General features: G+C 41.4%; 3 protein-coding genes and 1 long non-coding RNA gene across 5 annotated transcripts; 2 read left to right on the top strand and 2 right to left on the bottom strand.

The window, feature by feature from the left end:
* Positions 1–2,006: 2,006 nt before the first annotated feature.
* Positions 2,007–3,563, top strand: LOC146707442 (leukocyte elastase inhibitor-like). Its single transcript, XM_085458789.1, has 5 exons — positions 2,007–2,064; positions 2,445–2,522; positions 2,668–2,757; positions 2,829–3,009; positions 3,137–3,563. Exons 2-5 carry the CDS (start codon positions 2,466–2,468, stop codon positions 3,361–3,363), a joined length of 555 nt encoding a protein of 184 aa, XP_085314915.1. The 5' UTR covers positions 2,007–2,064; positions 2,445–2,465; the 3' UTR covers positions 3,364–3,563.
* Positions 3,564–3,819: 256 nt separating this feature from the next.
* LOC146707443 (uncharacterized) lies at positions 3,820–22,034 on the bottom strand. 2 transcript variants are annotated; one of them, XM_085458786.1, is made up of 7 exons: positions 21,883–22,034; positions 21,663–21,775; positions 20,549–20,748; positions 5,400–5,556; positions 5,157–5,264; positions 5,007–5,040; positions 3,820–4,895 (listed from the first exon to the last, which is right to left on the bottom strand). In XM_085458786.1, the coding sequence occupies exons 1-7, from the start codon at positions 21,929–21,931 to the stop codon at positions 4,150–4,152; spliced, it is 1,407 nt and encodes a 468-aa protein (XP_085314912.1). In that variant the 5' UTR covers positions 21,932–22,034; the 3' UTR covers positions 3,820–4,149. The 2 variants fall into 2 exon arrangements, with proteins under 2 accessions (XP_085314912.1, XP_085314911.1); XM_085458785.1 differs by lacking the exons at positions 20,549–20,748; positions 21,663–21,775; positions 21,883–22,034 and adding exons at positions 5,726–5,822; positions 8,303–8,367.
* On the top strand, positions 6,749–10,567 carry LOC146707444 (serine/threonine-protein kinase pim-1-like). The gene is made up of 9 exons (XM_085458784.1): positions 6,749–6,915; positions 7,316–7,558; positions 7,693–7,845; positions 7,967–8,061; positions 8,199–8,246; positions 8,350–8,568; positions 9,597–9,777; positions 9,864–10,034; positions 10,124–10,567. Exons 1-9 carry the CDS (start codon positions 6,855–6,857, stop codon positions 10,213–10,215), a joined length of 1,263 nt encoding a protein of 420 aa, XP_085314910.1. The 5' UTR covers positions 6,749–6,854; the 3' UTR covers positions 10,216–10,567.
* Positions 16,108–19,977, bottom strand: LOC146707445 (uncharacterized). Its single transcript, XR_014920835.1, has 2 exons — positions 19,916–19,977; positions 16,108–19,830 (listed from the first exon to the last, which is right to left on the bottom strand). It is a non-coding gene; the product is annotated as an uncharacterized LOC146707445 (long non-coding RNA).
* Positions 22,035–23,459: the final 1,425 nt, after the last annotated feature.

The following is a 23,459-nucleotide window of genomic DNA, read 5'->3' on the forward strand; positions in this document are numbered from 1 at the left end:
TTTTGTTAGTAAACTTATATTTATGGATAAAAAATGTAGCTAAAAGTATGAACAAATTCATCATAAAAAACATTTCTCATACTTCTTGGGGAACTTAAACAAACAGAATAAAACATTTTCCCATCGTAAAGAAAACTCCCTTAAAATATGGACAATAACAAACCTGCTAAATTCCTTCCAGAATCTCTGTGTAAAAGAACAGTACCAAAAAAGATGTGTCACAGTTTCTGGATGATCCCCACAGAAAGTACAATTAGTATTTATGTCCCTTTTAAATTTTACCATGTAGTGACTGGCTGGATAACATTTATGTAGAATTTTAAATGAGACTTCTTTCACCTTATTTACAATCAAATATTTATGGGGGACCATCCAGACTGTCTTCCACTTGATATCTGGAACATATCGGTTCCAATAAGATGTTATATATGGGAGAGAGACGATATCTTCTTGGAATAAACTACGTATTCTCTTATTGCTGTTACCAAGTTCCTGTGAAAAGCAGATTTTTCCTATTGGTGACTCAGCTGGATCAGGGAGAGTGACTGAGGTAGATATTGAGCTGTCAGTGTTTTTATATAACATTAAAGTCCCTGAGGGTGTGGCACCAAGCACCACTGAGGATTCCACCTTTTTAAGTTCCTGTATGGTAGGTTTATGTAAGGTATTTAAGGTGGACGCACGTAATCAGCGTCAGGTGTTTTGTTAATCATAAGAAGGCAAAACGTTTGTGACCGCTGCGCTTTTATCTTAAAATGTTTGGAACAAAGACCAAAAAGGACAAGATAAGTACTGCTGGAGTTATTGGACTGTTTAATTAATTCATGCATACCAGAAGCATCGCGTCACCCCCGCTAACAACCTCCTGAGTGGCTTCTTTCTTTTTTTTTTTTGCCTGTCCCATTTGGTTCTTTAGCCGTCAGAATATTTGTCTGAAGACCAACAAGGATACCCAATGGATTTATTTTGCCAAATGGATCATCGCGGCATTGCCGTATTGGTCCATTTGATCGACCTTTGTTTTTATTATTTATTTTATTTTATTTTCAGTTGTTACAGACGGGACAGACATGAGTGAGGGACAGGAAAGGGAGAAAGAAAGAGGAAGGAAAAGAAAAACAGAAGGGGAGAGGGACAGTGAGAAAGGGGGAAAATAAATAAATAAAATCTCCTGGATCACCTGTTGAGAGAGAAAGAATAGAAAACAAGCAAAAAAAAACAAAGCAACTTTCTAAACACAACACCATCGCATTAATCTAGCTAAGTGTAAACAGCAGTAAATACTAAATATTCAATGTTGTTGTGCAGCACGCAGGACAGACAGCACACAATGTGCTTTGAAGTAGCAGCCAAGAAAGGTGTAATTTAAGTCTACGAGCAGTGAACACCCGTGTGCACACCTGTGTGGATCAGCGCGCTTGTATTCAAATGGTTTCCACATGTAATGGTCTGCAAGAGGATGTAGCGAGCCATAGCCCCGTCCCCCAGGCCATGAAGCAGGCATGGAGGAGATCCAGGCCCCAGACATCCAGAGGCCCCAGAGTGCGAGAGCCCAAGGAGGACCACCGGAGGGGCATCCGTGCCACCCTCATGGGAAGGGCTGAGGATCCCCAGACGAGGCGTCACCCAGTAGCCACCGAGCAGAAGCTAGAGGGGGCTGCACCGGCGTGCCCGCCGGCTCTGCCGGCAGCCAGCTGTGCCTCAGTGGCTTCAAGCGTAGGCTTGAATTTTGTTCAAGCCTACACTTGAATTTTTGTTTTTTGTTCCCTGTTATACTGATCATAAAGCTTTTTCCCCCTTTTTTTAAAATAAAAACCATCTTGCTGTTGCCCTGTTTTCTGATTTTATAGCTGAAGATGTTGTACAGTAACTAGTGCATCTTTGGTAATAGTTAATAGTTTTCATAAATCCTTTTTACCAGATAAAATCAAGGACTTGCTAAGCCAGGATGCAGTGGGTAGCCTGACGAAGCTGGTTCTCGTGAATGCCATTTACTTCAAGGGCAGCTGGAACACGCAGTTTAAGGAGGAGAAGACTGCTGATGTGCAGTTTCGACTGAACAAGGTAACAGTGCAGAAAGGCAGCATAGGATGGTGCAGTTATACTTTGATCCGTCATACTACAAACGAGCTGTGGATTTTGCTGAATGAGAACATGAAGCCTGGAGCTCTGAGGGGATAAAATCGTGCTTTTAGGACGATCACTTTCCAACTTTATGCAGTTATGCAATGCAGTTTATTATTCATGTAATATCCAATAAGTTCTCAAATAAATCTCAAACAACAGCACATCACAAACTTCGGCTAACAAGAACAAATTGTGTTGTGACGTGTGCTCTACATCCAAATCCACTCAATGGCTGGAATAAAACCATGACAGAACTTTTTGAGATCATTTTGAGACTAAACACAAAAAACATTTCTCTTGTCTCCCCTATTTTTCAGAACGACACTAAGCCGGTGAAGATGATGCAGCAGAAAAGTAAATTTCCTTTTGCGACCATTCCTGAGGCCAACTGCAAGGTAACATCCATCACTTTCAGCTTATTACAGGATTTCACCAGCATGATCTAAAACTTGTCTTTTACAAATATCAGCCTAAATTTCTAGATTAGGAAGTCAGATCATCTTTGATGGAGTAATAAATAAAAACAATGTTTCTGGACAGATTCTTGAGATGCCGTATAAAGGAAATGACCTCAGCATGCTCATATTCCTGCCTAATGACATAGAAGATGATACCACAGGCTTGGAAAAGGTAAGATGCACTTACCAGTACTTTAATGTCCAGTTTCAATCAGACAAGCTAGTGACACTGTATCCACACAGCTGGAGAAGGAGCTGACCTATCAGAACTTTGTGGACTGGACTCGCCCAGACATGATGAGCCCCAACGAGGTTGATGTCAAGCTCCCTCGATTTAAGATGGAGGAGAAGTATGACTTGGAGAAAATCCTGACCAACATGGGAATGGAGAACGCTTTTGACATCTACAAGAGAGACTTCTCTGGTGAGAAATATTGCACCAATGAGACACACTGAATCAATTATACAGTTATATTGAGAGCACAAAAACTGCAAAACATCATCTGTTAAAGAATAAAACACAACTGATTTCTGGGCTCTTCATCTACTAGGAATGTCTCAAGCAAATGACCTGATAGTGTCCAAAGTTGTCCACAAGGCTTTGGTGGATGTAAATGAAGAAGGAGCTGAGGCTGCTGCTGCCACTGGGGTTGACATGGAAGTCCGCTCTATAACGATTCCCGCTGAGTTTGTTGCCGACCATCCCTTCATCTTCTTCATCCGACATAAACCCACCAAGAGCATTCTCTTTGTGGGCCGGTACTGCTCACCCGAGTAAACACGAGCTGACATTGACATGAATTAAACATAAAACATTATATACAGTATAAGATTTTGTAAGGTAAACCTAGTTCATACAAATGAAGTAAAGAAAAGTTATTAAAACAAAACGTGCCTTGCTGTTTATTCTTTCAGTGTCCCACAGTAGCACATTTCCTGCTAGGAAAATGTCAGAAGTCACATCATTTCTGTAAATTGGGAAGTAACTGTAATACATCAAGTCACCTCTGTCTCTTGTTACCAGGACTTTTTAAAATGAATGGTGCAACATGGAAAGAGGCCCTACACAAGAGTTTAGCTTTGAGCTCAATATGCGATGATCCTTTCAGCCATGACATCTCTGACATGGGAAACCAGGGAATTTGATTAGAAAATGGTGAAGGATTTTCTTTTCAGTTAGAAACTGGATTTGTGTAACATGGTGGTGAAAACCCCCCAAAGAAAGCAGCATATGATCAGTCGCTATATTGCATTTAATACAAACGTCCTTCGTGTATCCTTTGAATACAGAACAGATCATTTCTGATATCTATGACCAGCACGTGTCCCAAAAGACCCCACAGTGTTTTTATCTGGCTTTTCCCTGACAGTTAGTGGACACTGACAGATGTGTGCTGAATATGAAAGGAAACAAAAGAACTAAAGAAGGTTTGCAGTGTTAAAAACAAGAACTACATGAAGGTTGTTTCATCCTGCTGTAACTTATGACAGAAGCATCTTTTGTTTATTTTTTTATTTATTTACACAAAGACAGATGTTGAAATAACAGGAGTAACAGTTTAATTCAATTGAAATCAGTCCAATAGTCTATAATGAAATTATTGTTTTTCATTAGTTGGCAAAAGATGGGGGTTGTTGACGGCAATTCAGTGAATGCAACAGGGGAGGACGCCAGTTTGGATGGAGGGGAATCAGCAGGACAGATGAGATTTTGTTTAGGAGTCGAGTAGTTGTGTGAATGAGGAGAGGAGAGCACATTAGACTGCTGAGAGACGGGGAGGTAGTCAAGCACTGACCACATGTCTTCTTGGATTTCAGCAAAACAGATGGGCTCATCTCGGTCTTGAAATAATTCAACTCGGGGTTGAACTGATGCAGTTTGAGAGGCATCTACAGGAGAGGCAGGGGTGGGTGAGGGCTGCTGAGACTGCGCAGTGATGGGGAGGGGGTCAAGCTCTTCCAGCACTGACAGCAGTTCTTCCTCACTGTCTGCGACAAAGGCTTCCTCTGTCTGGAACTGAAGGGCTGCAACAGGGGAGTCCAATGAGGTGTCCTCAGGGAAATTCATGTGAGAGGCAGGGGAGACCTGATTTTCTTGACAGAGAGGTGTGTAGGGTGATGCCTGTGTGTTTGGCAGTTGCAAACACACTGGCTGCTGGCGAGGCACGCTGCTGTCATCTGGCTTTGTCTGTGGCTGCTCATGTGGCTCTGTCAGAAATGAATGAGAAGAAGAAGATGGCTGTGACTCAGCTGGCCTCATACACAAGTTGTTGGCTTGTTGAGCTTCTTCTTCATGTACAGATGCAGATTCTGCAACGCAAACAAAAATACATTAAGTCTTCTTTTTTTCAACACATTTTTGTTTCGTTTTCATCACATTTCTTATGTAAGATGCTGTGATACCAAGAAATCTTCTTTCACCTTTTCTAAGTCTGATTCTCTTCCTCTTCTTGCCCTGAAAACAAACACAGAGTTTTCATTAGCTGATACAAACTCTGTGCAGTGACTGTTTCATCATTCAGTGCAGTGATGCACACATGTGTGAACTGCATGTTGGCACTTTGGACATACATAGTTTTCTTTGGTCGACCAGGCTGGATGCTCTTTGGCATGATTCTGTCTTTCTGTTTCAGCCTGCTTGAAATATCTGGCTTTCTGGTCGTTTGAAAGCGACTTCCACTGTGGACAGAAGATCATAAGAACACACTGTGAGCACTGCTACTACACATAACTACAGGACAGCTGGGACACATGCAAAAACATGAGCAGACAACATTAACAGATGCATAAATGTATGCAGAGTTACACACTTACTCTCTGTCCCACCACTGCATTTACGGCTGCACTTCCAGGGATGTTGAGTTCAGCAATGACCTTTGGCCTCTGCTCTTTGAGATAGAGCATGAAGGCATTTGGCGGCTTCTTGACGTATGGCCCATCTTCATCCTGCTGGGCTGGGCACTTTCTTTTTCTTCAGGAATAAAACACAGAGTAAGAGCACATGTTAGCACTGTGTACAACTGTGAGGGAAGCAGTTCAAAAACACGAGACAAGCTGTAAAACTGAATGAAATCAGGCACCATTAATGGATCATTACAATAATTCCTGCAGACATCTGCAAACAAATGACAGATACTTGCAGATCAGTGAACCAAAGCAGCAGAGCAAACTTAGTTTGGAGTGGAGGTGTTAGGTGGAGGAGCAGGAGTGACATAATCATACATCTGTACACCGTTCCTACACAGATGAAGGGAGACAGATATGAGATAACAGGAAGAAGTTATGAATATAGAGATGTTCAGCAGCTGTGTTCACTCCAGTGTTTGTGTGTTTTACGTACAGTACTCCAACAGGACGCAGGTTCTGGAGCACACAAAACACACAACAGGTGATGAGACAAGCTGCAATACTATCATCTATCCACTAGGTGGAAGAATTGATCAGTAGAAAGAGGAGATGTGCTCAAAACGACATTCATACATAGATTTATTCTTCTTAGTTAGTCTTAAGAATTAGGATTCACTGACAGTGAAGAAGTTTCAGACGTGCACTCGCGTTTCCCCTTTTGCCTTTTCCTGCTCCAGCCAAGTCCTCCGCCTGCTCTACATCTCTCCTATTACCTTTTATTACGCTTGCACTCATGCCTTTGCCTTTCACCACTTCAAAACTGCGCCTTCTTCAATATTACCTTCATATGCTCTCTTTGCTTTTCGCCTTCCTCACTACACTAAGTACCATTTTTTAACGCTGTGTACTCACTCTTGCTAAGTACATGTGAACAGATCTTGAAGAAAAAAAACAAAACAAAACATACTTTTCTTTTCTCTTCTGATACTATTGAATGATCCTAACAGAAAAAAACAGAGTTAACACTGACTTAATAAAAAAGTGTTATATTTTATCTCAGATAAACTAGTCAGTGTTTATTAGTGTTTGCTCAACTAGAAGTCTTCATAGTAGCATCCACACATCAAGTCTTTAAACAAATAATGAAAGGATAATGAAAGAAAGTTTAATGTGAAATTACTGAATTATATGAAATGCCAGAGTGTTTTTCTTTAAACTACTTGGGACACTGCCTTTTAGTGATGTCACTAAAAGGCAAGGTTCTAATGTTGTGTTGCCATAGACTCCGGAGTTTACTTTTAAAGCTCACTTACAGAACTGACTTATACAGCTTAGTTAGAAAAGTCAAGCATCCAGACATTTGAAGGACTATTCACTCATTAAGGTGACATTTTCTATTTTAAAAGTTCTCAAAAAATTAAGATGAAAAAGGAAACAAGAAAAGTTACGACTGAGGCAGATAAGAAAGATCCAGGAGATCAAAGTAAGTAAAAAAAAAAAAAATCCCCCAAATAACAGAATGTACATTTCTAACAATGTTGAGGCTCTGTGTATAAAATGATTCATTTTTAGAGGATTTAAATCCTGGTTTTGATTGAAACTAACCTGAGTGCAACATGTCTAATCAAAGAAAGGTTACTGGGGCACTTTGTCTTTTGGTAAAATAATGTGACAAGTTTATTCTTGGACTGAGCAGTGAAAACAGAGCAACAAGTGTCATCGGTATCTAGACTTAGTAGACCTAGTATGGTGTGTTTTTTATCAAAAGGATAAACTTGTTGTTATATTGTAAGCAATACTAATTTAAAATTCAATGACATCAAAATCCTTCTAGTCCTGATGTCGAGCGCTCTTTTTCACTAATGTGTTGTTGTTGTTTATAGATTGTAAGAGCAGGATGGCTAAAAGAAAGGCCAGTCCTGAAAAAACGACCCCCATAAAAAGAAGGAGGGTCACTGAGCAGGCTGGTCCTTCCACCAGCTCAGATGCTCATGTGGTCGGGGGAGTTAAGCGAAAGGTCCAACAAGATGAAGCGGGGACAACCAATACAGCAAAGAAGCGTAAACTTCTTGAGCATGTGAGCGGTGACAAGGGGCAGGCATCTTCCTGGTTGGACACTGGTAAAGGTAGGCTAATTAGTTGAGTGAGGGGTAGATTAAGTGTACATCTGGTTGCTAGTTTGAAGATATTAGTGTTTGGGAGATATTTGTGTCTATTATCTAATAAGCTGACGTGCTTTTGGTGTTTTCCACATCTGCAGACTGCAGCATAGAGATTTCAGAGAGCTGCAGTAAAAACAAAAAGGCTGGCAAAAGGAAAGCTGCGGGAGACACCAGGGACCCACCTAAGAAAAAGAACGTGGACCAGGGCAAAACCAAAACCGTTGCCAAAAAGTCAGTGGCTGAACAGAAACGTAAGTAGCAAGCAGCTTAGCTTTTATATTCAGGTGAAGAGCAAAATGAACATTTAGGGTACAGCAGAGAGTAATTTGTGTGACAGCTGTAGTAAAACCCAATTTGTGTTTGTCTGTTTAGGTGACTTCCAAGCGAGATACGTGGAGGAGCACCGGCTTGGAGAAGGAGGATGCGGAGCAGTTTGCGCTGGCTACCGCATAAAGGATCATTTACCAGTAAGTGTTCAGATGGTGGTAGTAAGACAGGCAGTAATGCAGATAAGGGATAATATCGTAAGCTGAGATGTATGCTGTTTTACACCTTTAATGATGTCATACTGAGGAAATGCTCATCAATGCCCTGTGTCTTTTAGGTGGCCATCAAACACATCCCAAAGGGGAAAGTGTACTGCAAAGTGAAGGTAAATGTGCAAGACTTGAATTGTTTTTACATTAGTGGATTGCATGCAGCGTTCACCTGTGGAACGTCTGTGCCTCATCATCCACTTTGTTGAAATATTTCAGGATGATAACGGGAAGAATGTGTCAGTGGAAGTTGCCATCATGCTGAAGCTTGCAGCTGAAGCAGATGGATCAGTGGAAACATCAGCCCCAGTGTCTCTGTTGGAGTGGTTTGACTTTGGCAGAGAGCTGATCCTGGTGATGGAGAGACCTGTCCCCGCTGTGGACCTGGATAAATACATAGAAGAAAATGGAGGATTTTTGCCAGAGGACAAGGCCAAGGCAAGTTGACTTGCCTTAGAAGAGTCTTAGACTGTACATCATTCAATCAAAGCACAGAGTATTAGAGAAACAGTAACCCATTGATTGATTATTGTCTTTTTCATCGTTTCCAGGTAGGGCTGGGCTATATCATACCATTCACGGTAATACCGGTGTAATTTTGGGCAACGATAGGAAAATGAAATATCGCGCTAGAATAGGTAAAACGCGCATGCGCAGTGCCTATGTTTACATACGCAGATGGCAGTGACGCAGAAAGAGAAGAGCAAAAGTGGATCGTTGAATGAAACGGATGAACCAGAACTGGTTTGTAAAAATGCTGCAACTTTAGTGGTGTGGAACTGGTTTAGCTTTCGTCCGTCAGATACACAACAAAGCACGATTTTTGGTAGCGCATGCTAGCGGGCCGCCGTTATTACCGTGTTGTTTGGAAAATACGGCACACTTAAAATCAATCCTTTGATTTTTCTGAAACTCGACAGTGCCCCTTATAATCCCGTGTGCCTTATGTATGAATTCTGGTTGTGTTTACTGACCTCAAAACGATTTTATGTACACGGCGACTTTGCTAAGCTACAAAGCCGCACCGCTCGATGGATTGTCGGAGCATTACGGCTATCGTAGGCAGGCGCCTCGCGGAGTGATACGTACTGCACCTCAACGTGATATTACCGTATTGTGTGTGAATAACCTCTTTTTAAGCTTTGTGGATATTTTACATGGTTATGCTGAGGATATGTCGGCCAATTTCCACTGGAAATGCCTTTTGGTTAAACTGTCAGCAAGGAATTTGCATTTGCACTGTTACATTTTTATATAACTTTAATGCACATAAAAAAAACAGCTGCTTGTTTAAGTGAAAATACATTTATGGGGTTTTTTGCACTAATAAAGTTGTGGAGTTGTAAAGTATTTTGTCTAGTGTCAGTTATATCGTCAGTTATATCGTCAGTTATATCGTCATCGCAACTTTTCAAATGTATATCGTGATAAATATTTTTGGTCATATCGCCCTGCTCTGATTCCAGGTCATTCTGAAGCAGCTGGTTGATGCTGCGAAGCACCTGGAGGATAAACACATCTTTCACCGGGACATCAAGAGTGAGAACATTCTAATTGAGACCGGCTCAGATGTACCGCGTGTTCGTATCATCGACTTTGGACTGAGCTGCTTTGTTAAGGAGCAGTCGCAGTACCGCGTCTTCTATGGTAACATATTCTGCTCTTGCTCTTCACAGATGTCACAATTTTCGCCTTTTGTTTTAGAAGAAATTGCAATTGTGTCTGTTTATTAGGTACAGAAATTTACTCCCCTCCCGAGTGGTACGGGCGCAGTTGCTACAGGTGTGGACCCACCACGGTATGGCAAATGGGAGTGGTTCTGTACGAAGCGCTTCATGCCGGGGACTTTAACACCACGAGCTTCCTCAAAAAGCGCCTGAAATTCAAAAGACATCTGTCCAAAAGTAAGAAAACGTCACACTTCAAGACTGACTGATGGCTTGGACCACTGGAACTATCATCTTCATGTTTTTTCTCTTTCCTTTCTTTCCAGACTGCCGGGATTTCTTGGACGCCTGTTTAACCAAAGTCCCGGAGACGCGGCCGACGCTGGAGGAGCTACAGCATCACACTTGGCTGAGATAAGCCTATCACACACACACACAAACACACACAATTCAGACGTTATCATTTATGTGTGATGTATGAATTACCTTTCTTTTTTTCAGGAAATAATTTTTTTTAATTGGCCCACTTTAAATTTCAGTGTTTTGGAATTCCTGTAACCCCCCCAGCCATCCCAGGAAAGGGGATCTCTCTTTGAATGGGCTTTCCCGAGGTTTCTTCCCGTCAGTCTGGCCCCCCCAGGGGAGTTTTTCCTCGTCTTCATAGAGAGCTTGGGCTGGCTCAGGAGCTCCATCAAAACTGTCTTTATTTAATTACTCTAATGTAATCATATACTTTAAAGTAATCAAATAAAAGACAGTAAAAATCTGAAGACTTGAAGTAAACATCTAGTGTTATTACTATTTCAAGGATTATGTCAGAACACCGGATACTGGTACCCATCCCTACCCATCACTAGGGAACAGAACAAACCAGACATCAATTACAACAAAAATGACACTGACCCAGCCAGCATAACTTGTCTGCCTTAAGAAATGTTTAGCAATATTACAAATTGGGTGATATGCCTTAAAGTAGCTTCTCATGTGTTCAGCATTGTCAAAGGCTACATTTTAATTAAAACCACAATCTAGTAATGTTCTGTCTTTAACCTTCCTAATTTGTTTTTTGTCCTAACCTAACACTAAATTGCCAGTGAAAACAAAAGTTACATAAATAAAGAAGAGTAAAGAAAATTACGGTCTTTTTTATTGTAACAGTTTACCAGTGTACAGTTTGGTTTGTGACATATCTATCTAATAGACTCCAATTTGTGCATGTAAATGGAGAGTCCTCTTCACACACTGAGGTTAATTATGGAGTTCCACAGGGTTCAGTGCTAGGACCAATTCTGTTTACATTATACATGTTTCCCCTAGGCAGCATCATTAGAAGACATAGCATAAATTTTCACTGCTATGCAGATGACACCCAGCTCTATCTGTCCATGAAGCCAGATAACACACACCAATGAGTTACACTGCAGGAATGTCTTAAAGACTTAAAGACCTGGATGGCCGCTAACTTTCTGCTTCTTAATTCAGATCAAACTGAGGTTATTGTACTCGGCCCTGAAAAGTTTAGAAATATGGTATCTAACCAGATTCTTACTCTGGATGGCATTACCTTGGCCTCCAGTAACGCTGTGAGGAACCTTGGAGTCATTTTTGACCAGGACATGTCCTTCAACGCACATATTAAACAAATATGTAAGACTGCGTTCTTCCATTTGCGCAACATCTCTAAAATTAGAAATATCCTGTCTCAGAGTGACGCTGAAAAACTAGTTCATGCATTTATTGTGTGAATGTGTGTGTGAATGGGTGGATGACTGGATATGTAAAGCGCTTTGGGGTCCTTAGGGACTAGTAAAGCGCTATATAAATACAGGGCATTTACCATTTATTACTTCCAGGCTGGACGACTGTAATTCATTATTATCAGGATGTCCAAAAAACTCACTGAAAAGCCTTCAGCTAATCCAAAATGCTGCAGCAAGAGTCCTGACAGGGACTAGAAAGAGAGAGCAGATTTCTCCTGTTAAATCCAGAATTGAATTCAAAATCCTGCTCCTCACATACAAGGTCTTAAATAATCAGGCCCCATCTTATCTTAATGACCTTGTAGTACCATATCACCCTATTAGAGCACTTCGCTCTCGCTCTGCAGGCCTACTTGTTGTTCCTAGAGTATTTAAAAGTAGAATGGGAGGGAGAGCCTTCAGTTTTCAGGCCCCTCTTCTGTGGAACCAGCTTCCAGTTTGGATTCAGGAGACAGACACTATCTCTACTTTTAAGATTAGGCTTAAAACTTTCCTTTTTGCTAAAGCATATAGTTAGGGCTGGACCAGGTGACCCTGAATCCTCCCTTAGTTATGCTGCAATAGACGTAGGCTGCCGGGGATTCCCATGATGCATTGAGTTTTTCCTTTCCAGTCTCCTTTCTCACTCAGTATGAGTTAATAGACCTCTCTGCATTGAATCATATCTGTTATTAACCTCTGTCTCTCTTCCACAGCATGTCTTTTATCTTGTCTTCATTCTCTCACCCCAACCGGTCGCAGAAGATGGCCCCGCCCCTCCCTGAGCCTGGTTCTGCTGGAGGTTTCTTCCTGTTAAAAGGGAGTTTTTCCTTCCCACTGTCGCCAAAGTGCTTGCTCATAGGGGGTCATATGATTGTTGGGTTTTTCTCTGTATCTATGAAGCGCCTTGAGGCGACTTTTGTTGTGATTTGGCGCTATATAAATAAAATTGAATTGAATTATCTGAGGAAGAAGCAGAGTTGGTTTGTGTTACAGGAAAAATGATTCTATGTTTCTTTACCTTCTTTTAAATGTACAAAGATGCCTTTTGTCTGCCCTCTGCCTGTGGTTAGATTAGTTTAGAATTATCTTTTTAGACTTTCCCAGCAAACACATCTTGTTTCTGGGACATATTGTTTTAGATTGTTTTATCTTCCCTAGCTCTCTGCTGACGAGACTAGCACCATATATGGAGTTGTTTTATTTTATCTGTTTATTATTTGTTATCCTGTTCTCACTGTCTCTGTGCTCTGTGCCTATAAAAATTACCAAGCCACTGTGCATGGTGTGAGTTGTTCTTAGCAGCTCACCCGTGTACACGTTTGATAAAGAAAGTAACTTTGTCTCATTGTGTCTTTATTTCTCCTGGGTCTTTTACAGAGTTTTCCCCCAACATTTCTTGGTCCTTCGACAGCCGGAGCACCTCCATCGTGTCCCATCTCCGTGACCAGTCCACGTTGTTCGCCTGTCGACAGCCCACACACCAGGTGTGTGGAAAAAGACCAAGAGCGTTAAATTCGGGTCTTGGCCAACGTCTTAGAAAGCGACCCACGGTGGTGGGGCCCGATCGAGGTGGACCAGACCCGGCGACACCGACCAGGTAGATACAGACACACTGACACAATCTTGCGTAAAAGCGTATTTTAAATTCAGGGAATTTAAAATAGCGAAAGTAGCTCGTCGCGACTGGAAGCTCCCCACCTCTGTGGGTTTAAAGTAGCTCGTCGGCTGGTAGCTTGGAGCTCGTCGACTGGAAGCTCCCCACTTCTGTGGGTTAGGTTTGGAGCTCTGGGTAGCTCCCCCAGCTGGGTCTAGACAGGGTCTAGGGAATAAGTAGCTCGTCTACAGAAAGACTGGCAGCTCCCCTTATGATAAGGGTTCCGATCGCGCGAATAAGTGTGAATGTATGTGTGTGTATTGTTGTAATTAATGGAGCAAGCTGAATTTTCACGGTCCAATAAGAGACTGAGCTGCTCCTACTGTGTTTTTCTTTTACTGCTATTCACTGACGTGCTGGTGAGTTGAGAGAACGGTCGAGTTCCGTCTCGTAAAGTTCACACCGCTTTTGGAAATAGTCCGAAAGTAGAAGGGCGTGTGAGCAACCACTCTCGTCTCTAATACCAGCGAAGGTGATAGCAGCTGTATCGTGTATATATTACTTAAACAAAAATAAGTAAATACATAAATAAGATGGGTAATCAAGCAAGTGAAATTAAAACTCACTCCTGCTGACGAGCAGTGGTGAGAAAAAAAAAAAGGTCCAGACGCCGGACAAAAACAGTGTCTGTAAACTGAGAGATTTAAGAAAAGAAAATATAAACAGTCAGAAGACCAGAACTCAACTGCCAGTTTAGTAAAACCAGAAGACGAGACACTGCAGTCCCCACAATCCTTTTAGTAAACCATCACTCACTCCTGCAGCCGCATCTGCAGCACCACCCATATCAGGAAGAACTTAATAATCCCTTATTAAGTGAAAACTAGAGATCACAGTAGTTTGAAGTAGTTTAAAAGGGTTGAAAACAGACCCCACTGAGTAGATATAAATATAAAAAGTACGAAATAAAGATAAACAAAGGGAAAATTACAGTAGAAATTATCTTTAGAGTATTTGAAATTAATAATAGCAAGGATAACAACCTGTAAAGTGATATTATCAATGAAACACAGTTGGCATGATGACCATGCCCAGCATGTATAAAATGAATATAAAGCAAATAATTCACACGAAAATATTTTAATAAAATAAATAAGGTATATTAAGGCTGTGTCACTGTTCAGCCAAGGACAGTGTGTGAAAAGGTAACTGTCTCCACCTTGGGAAAAGGATGATTCTGCAGGTCATCTGAAGCCCTTGATGGATACAAAATAAAATATAAATAATACATTATAATAGAACTGCCTGGTCCGCCATGTAACAGAGAGAACAAATGTGACCGCAGATTGGATGAATTCTAAATTATCTGTTTGCTGAATAAGATGATCCTAACTATCAAATTGGCTCAGTAGTAGTATAGTGGTACACACTGATAAAATATTATAATATGCTATTGCTGTTATATAAGACAAAGAGGATAATATTAACAATGACATAATATTAATATGAAGAGGCACCTTAATCGGTTATGATGTGAGGTGAATAATTGTTAAGCAGTAGTCTGCATCAAGCTTAAGGTTTGCTGAAACTCAGTGTAATGACATGTGAGATGAAGACAATACAGAGAATAACTAAACTAATGAAGTGCATAGAGGCACTTGACCAGCTTGAAACTTATCATTCTAGAATGACACATTGCTGAGATAGAGCACACCTATAATAACAACCAATAAGCAAAACCCTGTAGACAACAGCTACAACTACAGGATTGAGAAGCTGAATTAAATATGTAGACACTGCTAAGCTGATGAGCATGTTCCACATTTTCTTTTCTTTTTATTTATTTGTTTCTTTTAGAGCAGAAGCTGCTGTAACACACCCAAAGAAAGACTCTAGGTCTGACCAACCGTCTCAGTCGTGGGAAAAAGATGACAGTCAATAAAATTCTAAAAGATAATTTATTGACAAAAAATATATCAAGAGATAAAAGATAAAACAGTCCAGTGTCCCACTTAAGAATTGTATAAAAACACACAGTCCCAAGGCCAGAGCCAGCTATGCCACACAGCCAAGTTGCACTCCACATGTTGCCTTTAACAGGGTTAGAAGTTGTCCTTGGAGACCCACCACCCTGCAAGCATATAGTCAGTGGTCACTCAAGCCTCTGCAACCCTGCTGCCTTTAGGCTGTGGCATATAATAGGCCCTGGCCTGCACAGAGAGACAAAACGACACACCTAATATAAAATTCATAGTGCAAAACCCATCCATCCCAATCATATCTGATTTCATCACATTACATACCTGCACAGAGAGACAAAACAACACAGCAGTGTTTGTAGTGTGGGCTATAAGAAGACCAGTGTATCAGTGCAATCAAGTACACCTGCCTCTAATTAGTCCAACCCCATTCCAGCCATTGGCTCACCAAAAATGTGACAACCACAAAACCACTCCCAACCCAGTGCAACTTCACACAATAATATGGAGCTGAATTAACACAGGCACATTAGTCTACCATGTTACAAGCTGCATGCTATTAAAAGCCAACATATGCAGACTTCTGCCTTGTTCGGGTGGCAGCATTTTTCTTTTTTCTTTTGTGTCCTGACACGTTTATGTTTTTGTTTGATTATTTTGTTGGTTTTGGAAACGAATTTAAACGAACTTGTGACAATACTTGAGAGTCACAGTGACACATAGTGATTAGGCATATGATTGAAAAATGCCTAGGTTTAGAGCTGTGAGCTATGCAAAGTTAAATATATATATATATATATATATATATATATATATATATATATATATATATATATATATATATATATATATATATATATATATATAAATAAATGGGAAACAACCCTAACTTGAACGTTTCAAATGTGTGAGATCCATGAATTGTTTGAAAAACTAGAAATTATTCAAAACTGCCTCAAGTGAAAATGTAGTGTTGCATCTATTCTCCCAAACCAAGACAAACAAAAAAGAAGAAGCTTTCTGTAACTTCAAAATAAGGCTGACTGTTGACAATAGACTAAAACACTAATCCGCAGGTGGCTATCAGGAACAGAGAGGCGAGCAAAGTCACAAACACCAAGGCTGCAGACAGCCACGCAGAAACAGCAGATAACATAGAGACAACGCCTGCTAGAACCGTGGAGAGGAAGGTCACTTCCCACGAGATTGTAGGAGTAAAGGACAAATTAGTTGTAAAGTCAGCTTCAGGCCACACAACTGTACAACAATTAACTGCCCTTTTAGAACTAGTACACACAGCAAGTGGCCGCAGGTGCTTTATTAAATGCATATATGACCCGTCGTGTCCAGTAAATTTGCTAGGTAGAGACGCTCTGACAAAACTTAAGATAGCAGTCATGCCATTCTTTTCTGGTATTACACCTGAGTGCCAGAAACCGACCGAGTATCACAACATTCTGAGATTTAAACAAACTCCAGGCCCAGATCCACCTTATGATCAGCAAGTGTGGAAGCTAGGAGAACAGCATTTGACCTTACAGCACAGGCCGAAACTGTGTAGGTTACGCAGTAACCACAGATAGTAAAATAATAGAAGCAAAACCACTTTCTTCTTCATGTCCTGCACAGAGCGCTGAGCTGATAGCTGTGATACGCGAAAGCTAAATACACAAAGACAAACTAATAAACATACATACAGACAGCCAGTATGTTTTCTCTGCTGTGCATCATTTTGCAAAAAATTTGGCATAACAGAGGAATGATTACACCAACTGGCAAACCGGTTCACCATGCCAACCTCTTACAACGCCTACTGACTCTTTCATTACTACAGGCAACAATTTTGCTGACAGAGCAGCAAAATAGGCGGCACAAAAGACAAACATCACATTGATGGCAGTAAACACACATCAGATTCCACTGGATGTGTTGAAAAATGAACAAAAGCAGCAAGCACAGCAGAGCAGGCAAAATGGCTAAAACACGGTGCAGTTCTGACAAACGACTTAATGATGTGTTATGGCAAGCCAGTGTTGCCAAATTTCCTCCACAAAATGGCGGCATTAGTGACTCATGGCTGTACGCATTTGTCAACGGGGGGACTGACCAGTATTGTCAACTCTCATTTCTACACTGTAAATTCTACACTGTAAATTTTGAAACCTCAGCAAAACAATTTGTCAGAACGTGCATGACGTGTCAAAAATATAATGCTCAGGGAAACCTGAGACCACACAATCCATATGGACTTTATTGAGCTAAATGAATGCCAAGGGTAAAAATACACCCTAGTGGTTATAGATGTATTCTCAAAGTGGCCAGAAATCTACCCAGTGAAAAAGGCAGATACAATTTCAGTAGCAAAATGTATGTCTAAGTTGTAGGAAAATAAAGAGATGATTGTAAATGACGAAGAATGTAATGATGTCTATCAAGTGTCTTGCAGATCACAGCCCGGTGACTGGGTTCTGATCAAGGTGCTCCAAAGGAAAAACTGGAGCACACCCAGGTGGGAGGGGCCATACCAAGTCCTCCTCACTACACCGACCGCTTGCAAAATTGCGGAACGACCATCCTGGATCCATCAGAGTCACTGCAGGCGAGTCAGTGAAGCCATCTAAACACAGCTGACGGCAGGCTTGCCCACTTGTTGTGATCTCGCCCGGTGGAGGGGTCAGCTTTCCTGGCCGGGGGGTCTACTCGCGACAGGAGGGTGTGTCCCGTCGTCATGAGGTGGTGGCTCTTAACAACTGCAGCGGCCCTGACCATGGCCGGGCTCCTCACCTTTGCTTCCGTGAGGGACAATAAGTCACGCTATATGAAGAAAAGGCAGACACTGTATGACAAAGGAAAGTACACCACGTTTCCCCATGGCTATGCCACTAATTTCTGGTGGCAGTTTATGAACACTACAGCTTACTTGAATAATAAAACTGACTGCTATGCAAATACATATACACTTTCTGCCCACCGAGGAACGAGAGGAAGTGTATGGACTGTTCACTCAACGAAACCTGTGCCAGTAACGCGACACTGATGAGCCTCAACTGTCGCTCCAACTACAGCTACCGAATGATACTACAAACAAAGACTCATTACCAGACAGGATGTGCACGGACGGCACCAAGCAGTAAAGGAACCAGAGTTTCGCATCTGAGGAGGAGTGAAATTCTTACAGAGCTTGATCCCCGGCATTGGAGTTGCCGAGGTGCGGGATCACGTGGAAATCAACCGATATGCTCTGCTACGACACATCAACTTGACTAGGACCCTGGGAACCGCCTTAGCAGGAGAACAGCAGGCCATCAGAACGATGGTGCTGCAGAACAGACTGACACTAGACCTGCTAACCGCATCACAAGGAGGAGTTTGCAAGCTGATCGGGGAAACATGTTGCACTTTTATCCCTGATGGATACGAAACTGGAGGGGACATTTATGAAGCTTTGCAGAATTTGACCGCTCTGCAAAAATATGTCACTGACCACACACCTGGAGCAGCTACAGCACAAGGCTGGCTGGACTGGCTGTTCAGCGGTTCATGGCTGGCTGCTGTAGCAAAGCCATTTTTCCTTCTAGGTCTCATCATGATAGCACTGCTCATATTAGTGTTGTGTGTGTTGCCATGCCTAAGAGTAATGATTTCAAAGATGATAACAACTACAATGACTGCTTATGTTGCCGTGCCTGAAGAAGACCAGCATCCCGTTGCAATTCTGTTAGAGGAGAACTTGTAATAACTGCTAATGAATGACGTGGTGATTAAAAATGACTTGTCAAGTGATCACGCACTGATTAAAACATTAGTAGGTTATGCAGGTTTTCATCCTTTTATTTTTTGAAGTTTTCAGTTTTAAACATAAAGTTTTTCATTTTAAATATAAAGTTTTCATCCTTTTATTTTTTGAAGTTCTCATCCTTGTATTTTTTGAAGTTTTCATTTTACATATTAGGTTTTCATCATTTTTAAATACAAAGTTTTCATTTTAGTTTTTATCCTTTATTTTTTGTAGTTTTAGTTTTATTATTTTTTCTTGTTTATTCCACTTGTTATTTCATTTACTATGATTTTCATTTACTATGTTTTTCTTTTTATTATTTTCTTTTGTTTTATTCTTTAGACCAAATGACTTCCATTTCTGCTATGCTGACATTTTGAAAATTAAAAAACTGCTTAAGATACTTAATAAATAACCTTCACAGACAATTGTTGTATACATTTAAAATAAGTTAAAACAGGAGGGAATGTTACAGGAAAAATGATTCTATGTTTCTTTACCTTCTTTTAAATGTACAAAGATGCCTTTTGTCTGCCCTCTGCCTGTGGTTAGATTAGTTTAGAATTATCTTTTTAGACTTTCCCAGCAAACACATCTTGTTTCTGGGACATATTGTTTTAGATTGTTTTATCTTCCCTAGCTCTCTGCTGACGAGACTAGCACCATATATGGAGTTGTTTTATTTTATCTGTTTATTATTTGTTATCCTGTTCTCACTGTCTCTGTGCTCTGTGCCTATAAAAATTACCAAGCCACTGTGCATGGTGTGAGTTGTTCTTAGCAGCTCACCCGTGTACACGTTTGATAAAGAAAGTAACTTTGTCTCATTGTGTCTTTATTTCTCCTGGGTTTTTTACAGAGTTTTCCCCCGACAGTTTGTTTCCAGCTGAAATCATCCAGGCTCAGGAATTTGAATCGATCCACATCATTTCTGCTTGAACTAGAGAACATGAGTGTCGACTTACATTTGGTCTGTGAGACACATGTCATAGTGACAGTATTTGGGTTAATATGGCATTACTCACCCTGGTCGCATTTCTTCAATATCAGGCACCAAGTTCAGGAACTCGTTCTTTTGCAGCCCGCGCAAGGTAGGAGGTCTCCAGAGTGGGAACCATCGGGAAGTTTTCACAGTCTGAGCAGGAGGGACTGGAGGCACGTGAGCTGTTCTCAGGGGTCCTTTAACACAAATCACACCAAGTTAGAATCAAATGGATAACCTGTCAATAACCGTTTGCAGATCGAGGTCAATGTTCCTAAAAATATGTTTACTTCTGGCCCATGGAGCCACAGCGCGAGTCCGACAGAGAGGGGCAGGTAGAGGAAGGGGTGAGGGTGGCACTGCTGAAGCTCGTCACGGATGGATCACGTCCGATCGGTGAGATGAGAGAAAGCTGAAGTGAAACAACAGCAGGATGAGGTAGACGTCAATATAGGAACTCCCTGATGTGACACAGAAAGGCTATTTTTTAATTTCTTTGTATTATTTCTCACCTTGCAGTCACTGATGCTGTTCACCAGCTGGTTGTATTCAGTATTGAAGGTGTGTGTCAGAAGGCGCAGGCACTACAACACAACAGGAACAAGACCGATCAGCTCCGAGCAGAGAAGGAAGAAGGCAGCAACAAGAACGCCCACTAAGCCCACGTTTTTCTCACCTTGGTGGCCAGCTCCTTCTCACGCTTTCAAAGGTGGTGCTGGAGATCTGCGAGGAGGCGGAGGTGGACGTGGACAGAGTGCTGGAGCTCACGCTGGGGGACAGAGACTCACTCAGGGACTTGGTGGTGGGAGCTGTTCCCACGGGAGCCGCCTCTCCCAGAAGGTGACGGGTCTTTTCCACCTGGAAGAAAGATGGGGGCTAATGTGAGGTAGGGAGAAGAGGGGACGTTAGTCATGTAAAGGCCATAGGTGAGGGTAGGGACGTAGATCGACCGGTAAATTGAGGGCTTCGCTTTTACACTCAGCTCCCTCTTCACCACGACGGACCGGTGCAGCGTCCGCATTACTGCAGCTGCAGCCCCAATCCGTCTGTCGATCTCCGGCTCCCTTCTCCCATCACTCGCGAACAAGACCCCGAGATACTTGAACTCCTCCACTTGGGGCAGGAACTCATCCCCGACTCATCCTATATTTCCGTTTTTATATTTCTAATGTTTGCCTTGTTTTCTTCACTGTCTAGTCTGCCTCTGTCTTGCCTGTATGGATGCATTTACACCGAAATGTCCCCAACAAAGGATGTTTTAATTCACCACTATTCCAGTGAAACACGAGTCTCCCATCTTCCTGCTACCAGTCTGGAGTTTTTGTTCACCAAAGCACACACCAACTTCATACTGACGGACAGATCACTGCCCTTTTGCCGCCTTGTCTGACCGTGTTTTGTGGCTGTGGTTCACTTCACCTCACTCTTCCCCATTCTTGTCATTAAATCAGGCTGTTCTGCAACCATGGCAGCCATTCACTCTATGGCTCTATTCATGGTGTATTTTACCCCTTCACCAAAGGCCGTTCTCGTTTCCAACATTATATTTGCAGTGTTCGTCTATCAATATCTGCGGAGTATTTTTTTTAACGAGTATCCTATTTTCTAAAGCACAGCATGTAAAGGGTAGCTCGGTTAGCAGGATGCTAGCATGTAGCGCTTAGTGAGACACGCCTCAGACGAGTTGAGCAAAGACCCCGTCTGTGTACTTTATACGTGAGCAACGGATTTAAATAAAATTAAGGTTTCAAAAGACAAACTTGAAGATAAAAAAATATATATATACTCACCGGAGAGCCGCCAGGGTTTGCCGCTGCCATCTTGGCGCTCCTAAATTCAAAACTGCCTCTGCAGTCAGGCAGGGGAGGCGTGGAAATTGTCTTTGAGTTAGTCAAACGTTTTCCTTAGTTCGAGTAGATGATAAAAAAAATAATAATAATAAATGGGATTTTAAGTAGGACTAGGCGTTCTGTAATGATCTCTATTTAGGAGAAAAACTTAATCACTCACCTTTAAACAGCTCTCTTTTAGGAGACACACTGCTGGCTAACGGTGTCATGTGATCAAACAGCGTAATTTAATTGGCTGAGAGCCACTCGACTCGATCTGGTGCTGATTGCTCTGGCTTGGGTCATTAAAGTTCATCACTTTTGCAGTTGAATTTTTGCAGGTGAATTTTTTTCAGGTGAATTTTTGCAGGTGAATTTTTTTCAGGTGAATTTTTGCAGGTGAATTTTTTGCAGGTGAATTTTTGCAGGTGAATTTTTGCAGGTGAATATTTTTGCAGGGAAATTTGGAGGATAAAAATTCAGTGTCATAAATTCAATGTCTAAAAATACTTGAATTCTGATGATACTATATTTCTTCCATACTCTGTGGTCTTAGTTCTATTGGATTTGACTTCAGCCTTTGACACGGTTGACCATGATATCCTTTTGGCAAGATTGGAACAAGTAGTAGGCCTTAAAGGAAATGTTCTATCTTGGTTTAAATCATATTTCTCTGAGAGGTCGTTCTCTGTCATGATGGGAAAATATTCCTCTTCTTCTGCCCATTTTCGTTGTGGTGTGCCCCAGGGCTCGGTATTGGGTCCTGTGTTGTTTTCTCTGTATATGCTGCCCTTGGGCTCCACTTTTGAAAAACATAATGTCTCTTTTCACTGCTATGCTGATGATATTCAAATCTACCTCCACCTGACTGGGGATGTTTCATCTTCACTACATCCTCTGTTTGATTGTCTGAGCGATGTCAAAAACTGGTTATGACGTAACTTTCTTACTTTAAATGAAAAGAAGACAGAAATTATTGTTTTTGATAGAAATATGCCTCTGGGACAACTGACTGGCACATTCGGGCCTGTTGCTAACCACCTTACTGATGCTGCTAGGAATCTTGGAGTTTTCATGGATAGTTCCTTCAAACTAGATAAACAGGTCTCTACTGTGGTAAAAACCAGCTTTCACCAACTACGCCTAATTTCTAAGGCTAAACCTTACATACCACACAAAGATCTGGAGAAACTCATTCATGCTTTCATCACTTCAAGACTGGATTATTGTAATTCTCTCTACTTGGGCCTACAATCTTCTCTTCTTCAGCGTTTGCAGCTGGTCCAAAATGCCGCAGCACGTCTCTTGACCGGCACTAGAAAGTACGATTCTATCACCCCTGTTCTGGAAAATTTACACTGGCTTCCTATTAAATACCGAATTGATTTTAAAATTTTATTGTTTACTTGTAAAATTCTAAACAATATGGCACCTGACTACCTAGCTGATCTCCTCTGTCTGTATAGCCCTCAGAGAGCACTAAGATCATCGGGCCAACTGCTCTTAGTGCAACCTAGGTCTCGGCTGAAGACCAGAGGAGACCGTGCCTTTGCCGTTGCTGCACCCAGGTTATGGAATACTCTTCCTCTTCATATTCGCGCATCAGATTCCATTCAGTCTTTTAAATCACGTTTAAAAACGTATTTGTTTAACCTGGCATTCAAGGCGATTTAGGGTAATTTACATCTGGCTTTGCATTTGGATTATGTAATTATTTTATATTTTATTTATATCTGTAATTTATATTTTATATTGTGA

The sequence above is a fragment of the Copadichromis virginalis genome, linkage group LG6 (assembly GCF_057382275.1).
Source record: "Copadichromis virginalis isolate Kocher_CV1m ecotype Utaka linkage group LG6, C_Virginalis_male_GT1.1, whole genome shotgun sequence".
Taxonomy (NCBI): Eukaryota; Metazoa; Chordata; class Actinopteri; order Cichliformes; family Cichlidae; genus Copadichromis; species Copadichromis virginalis.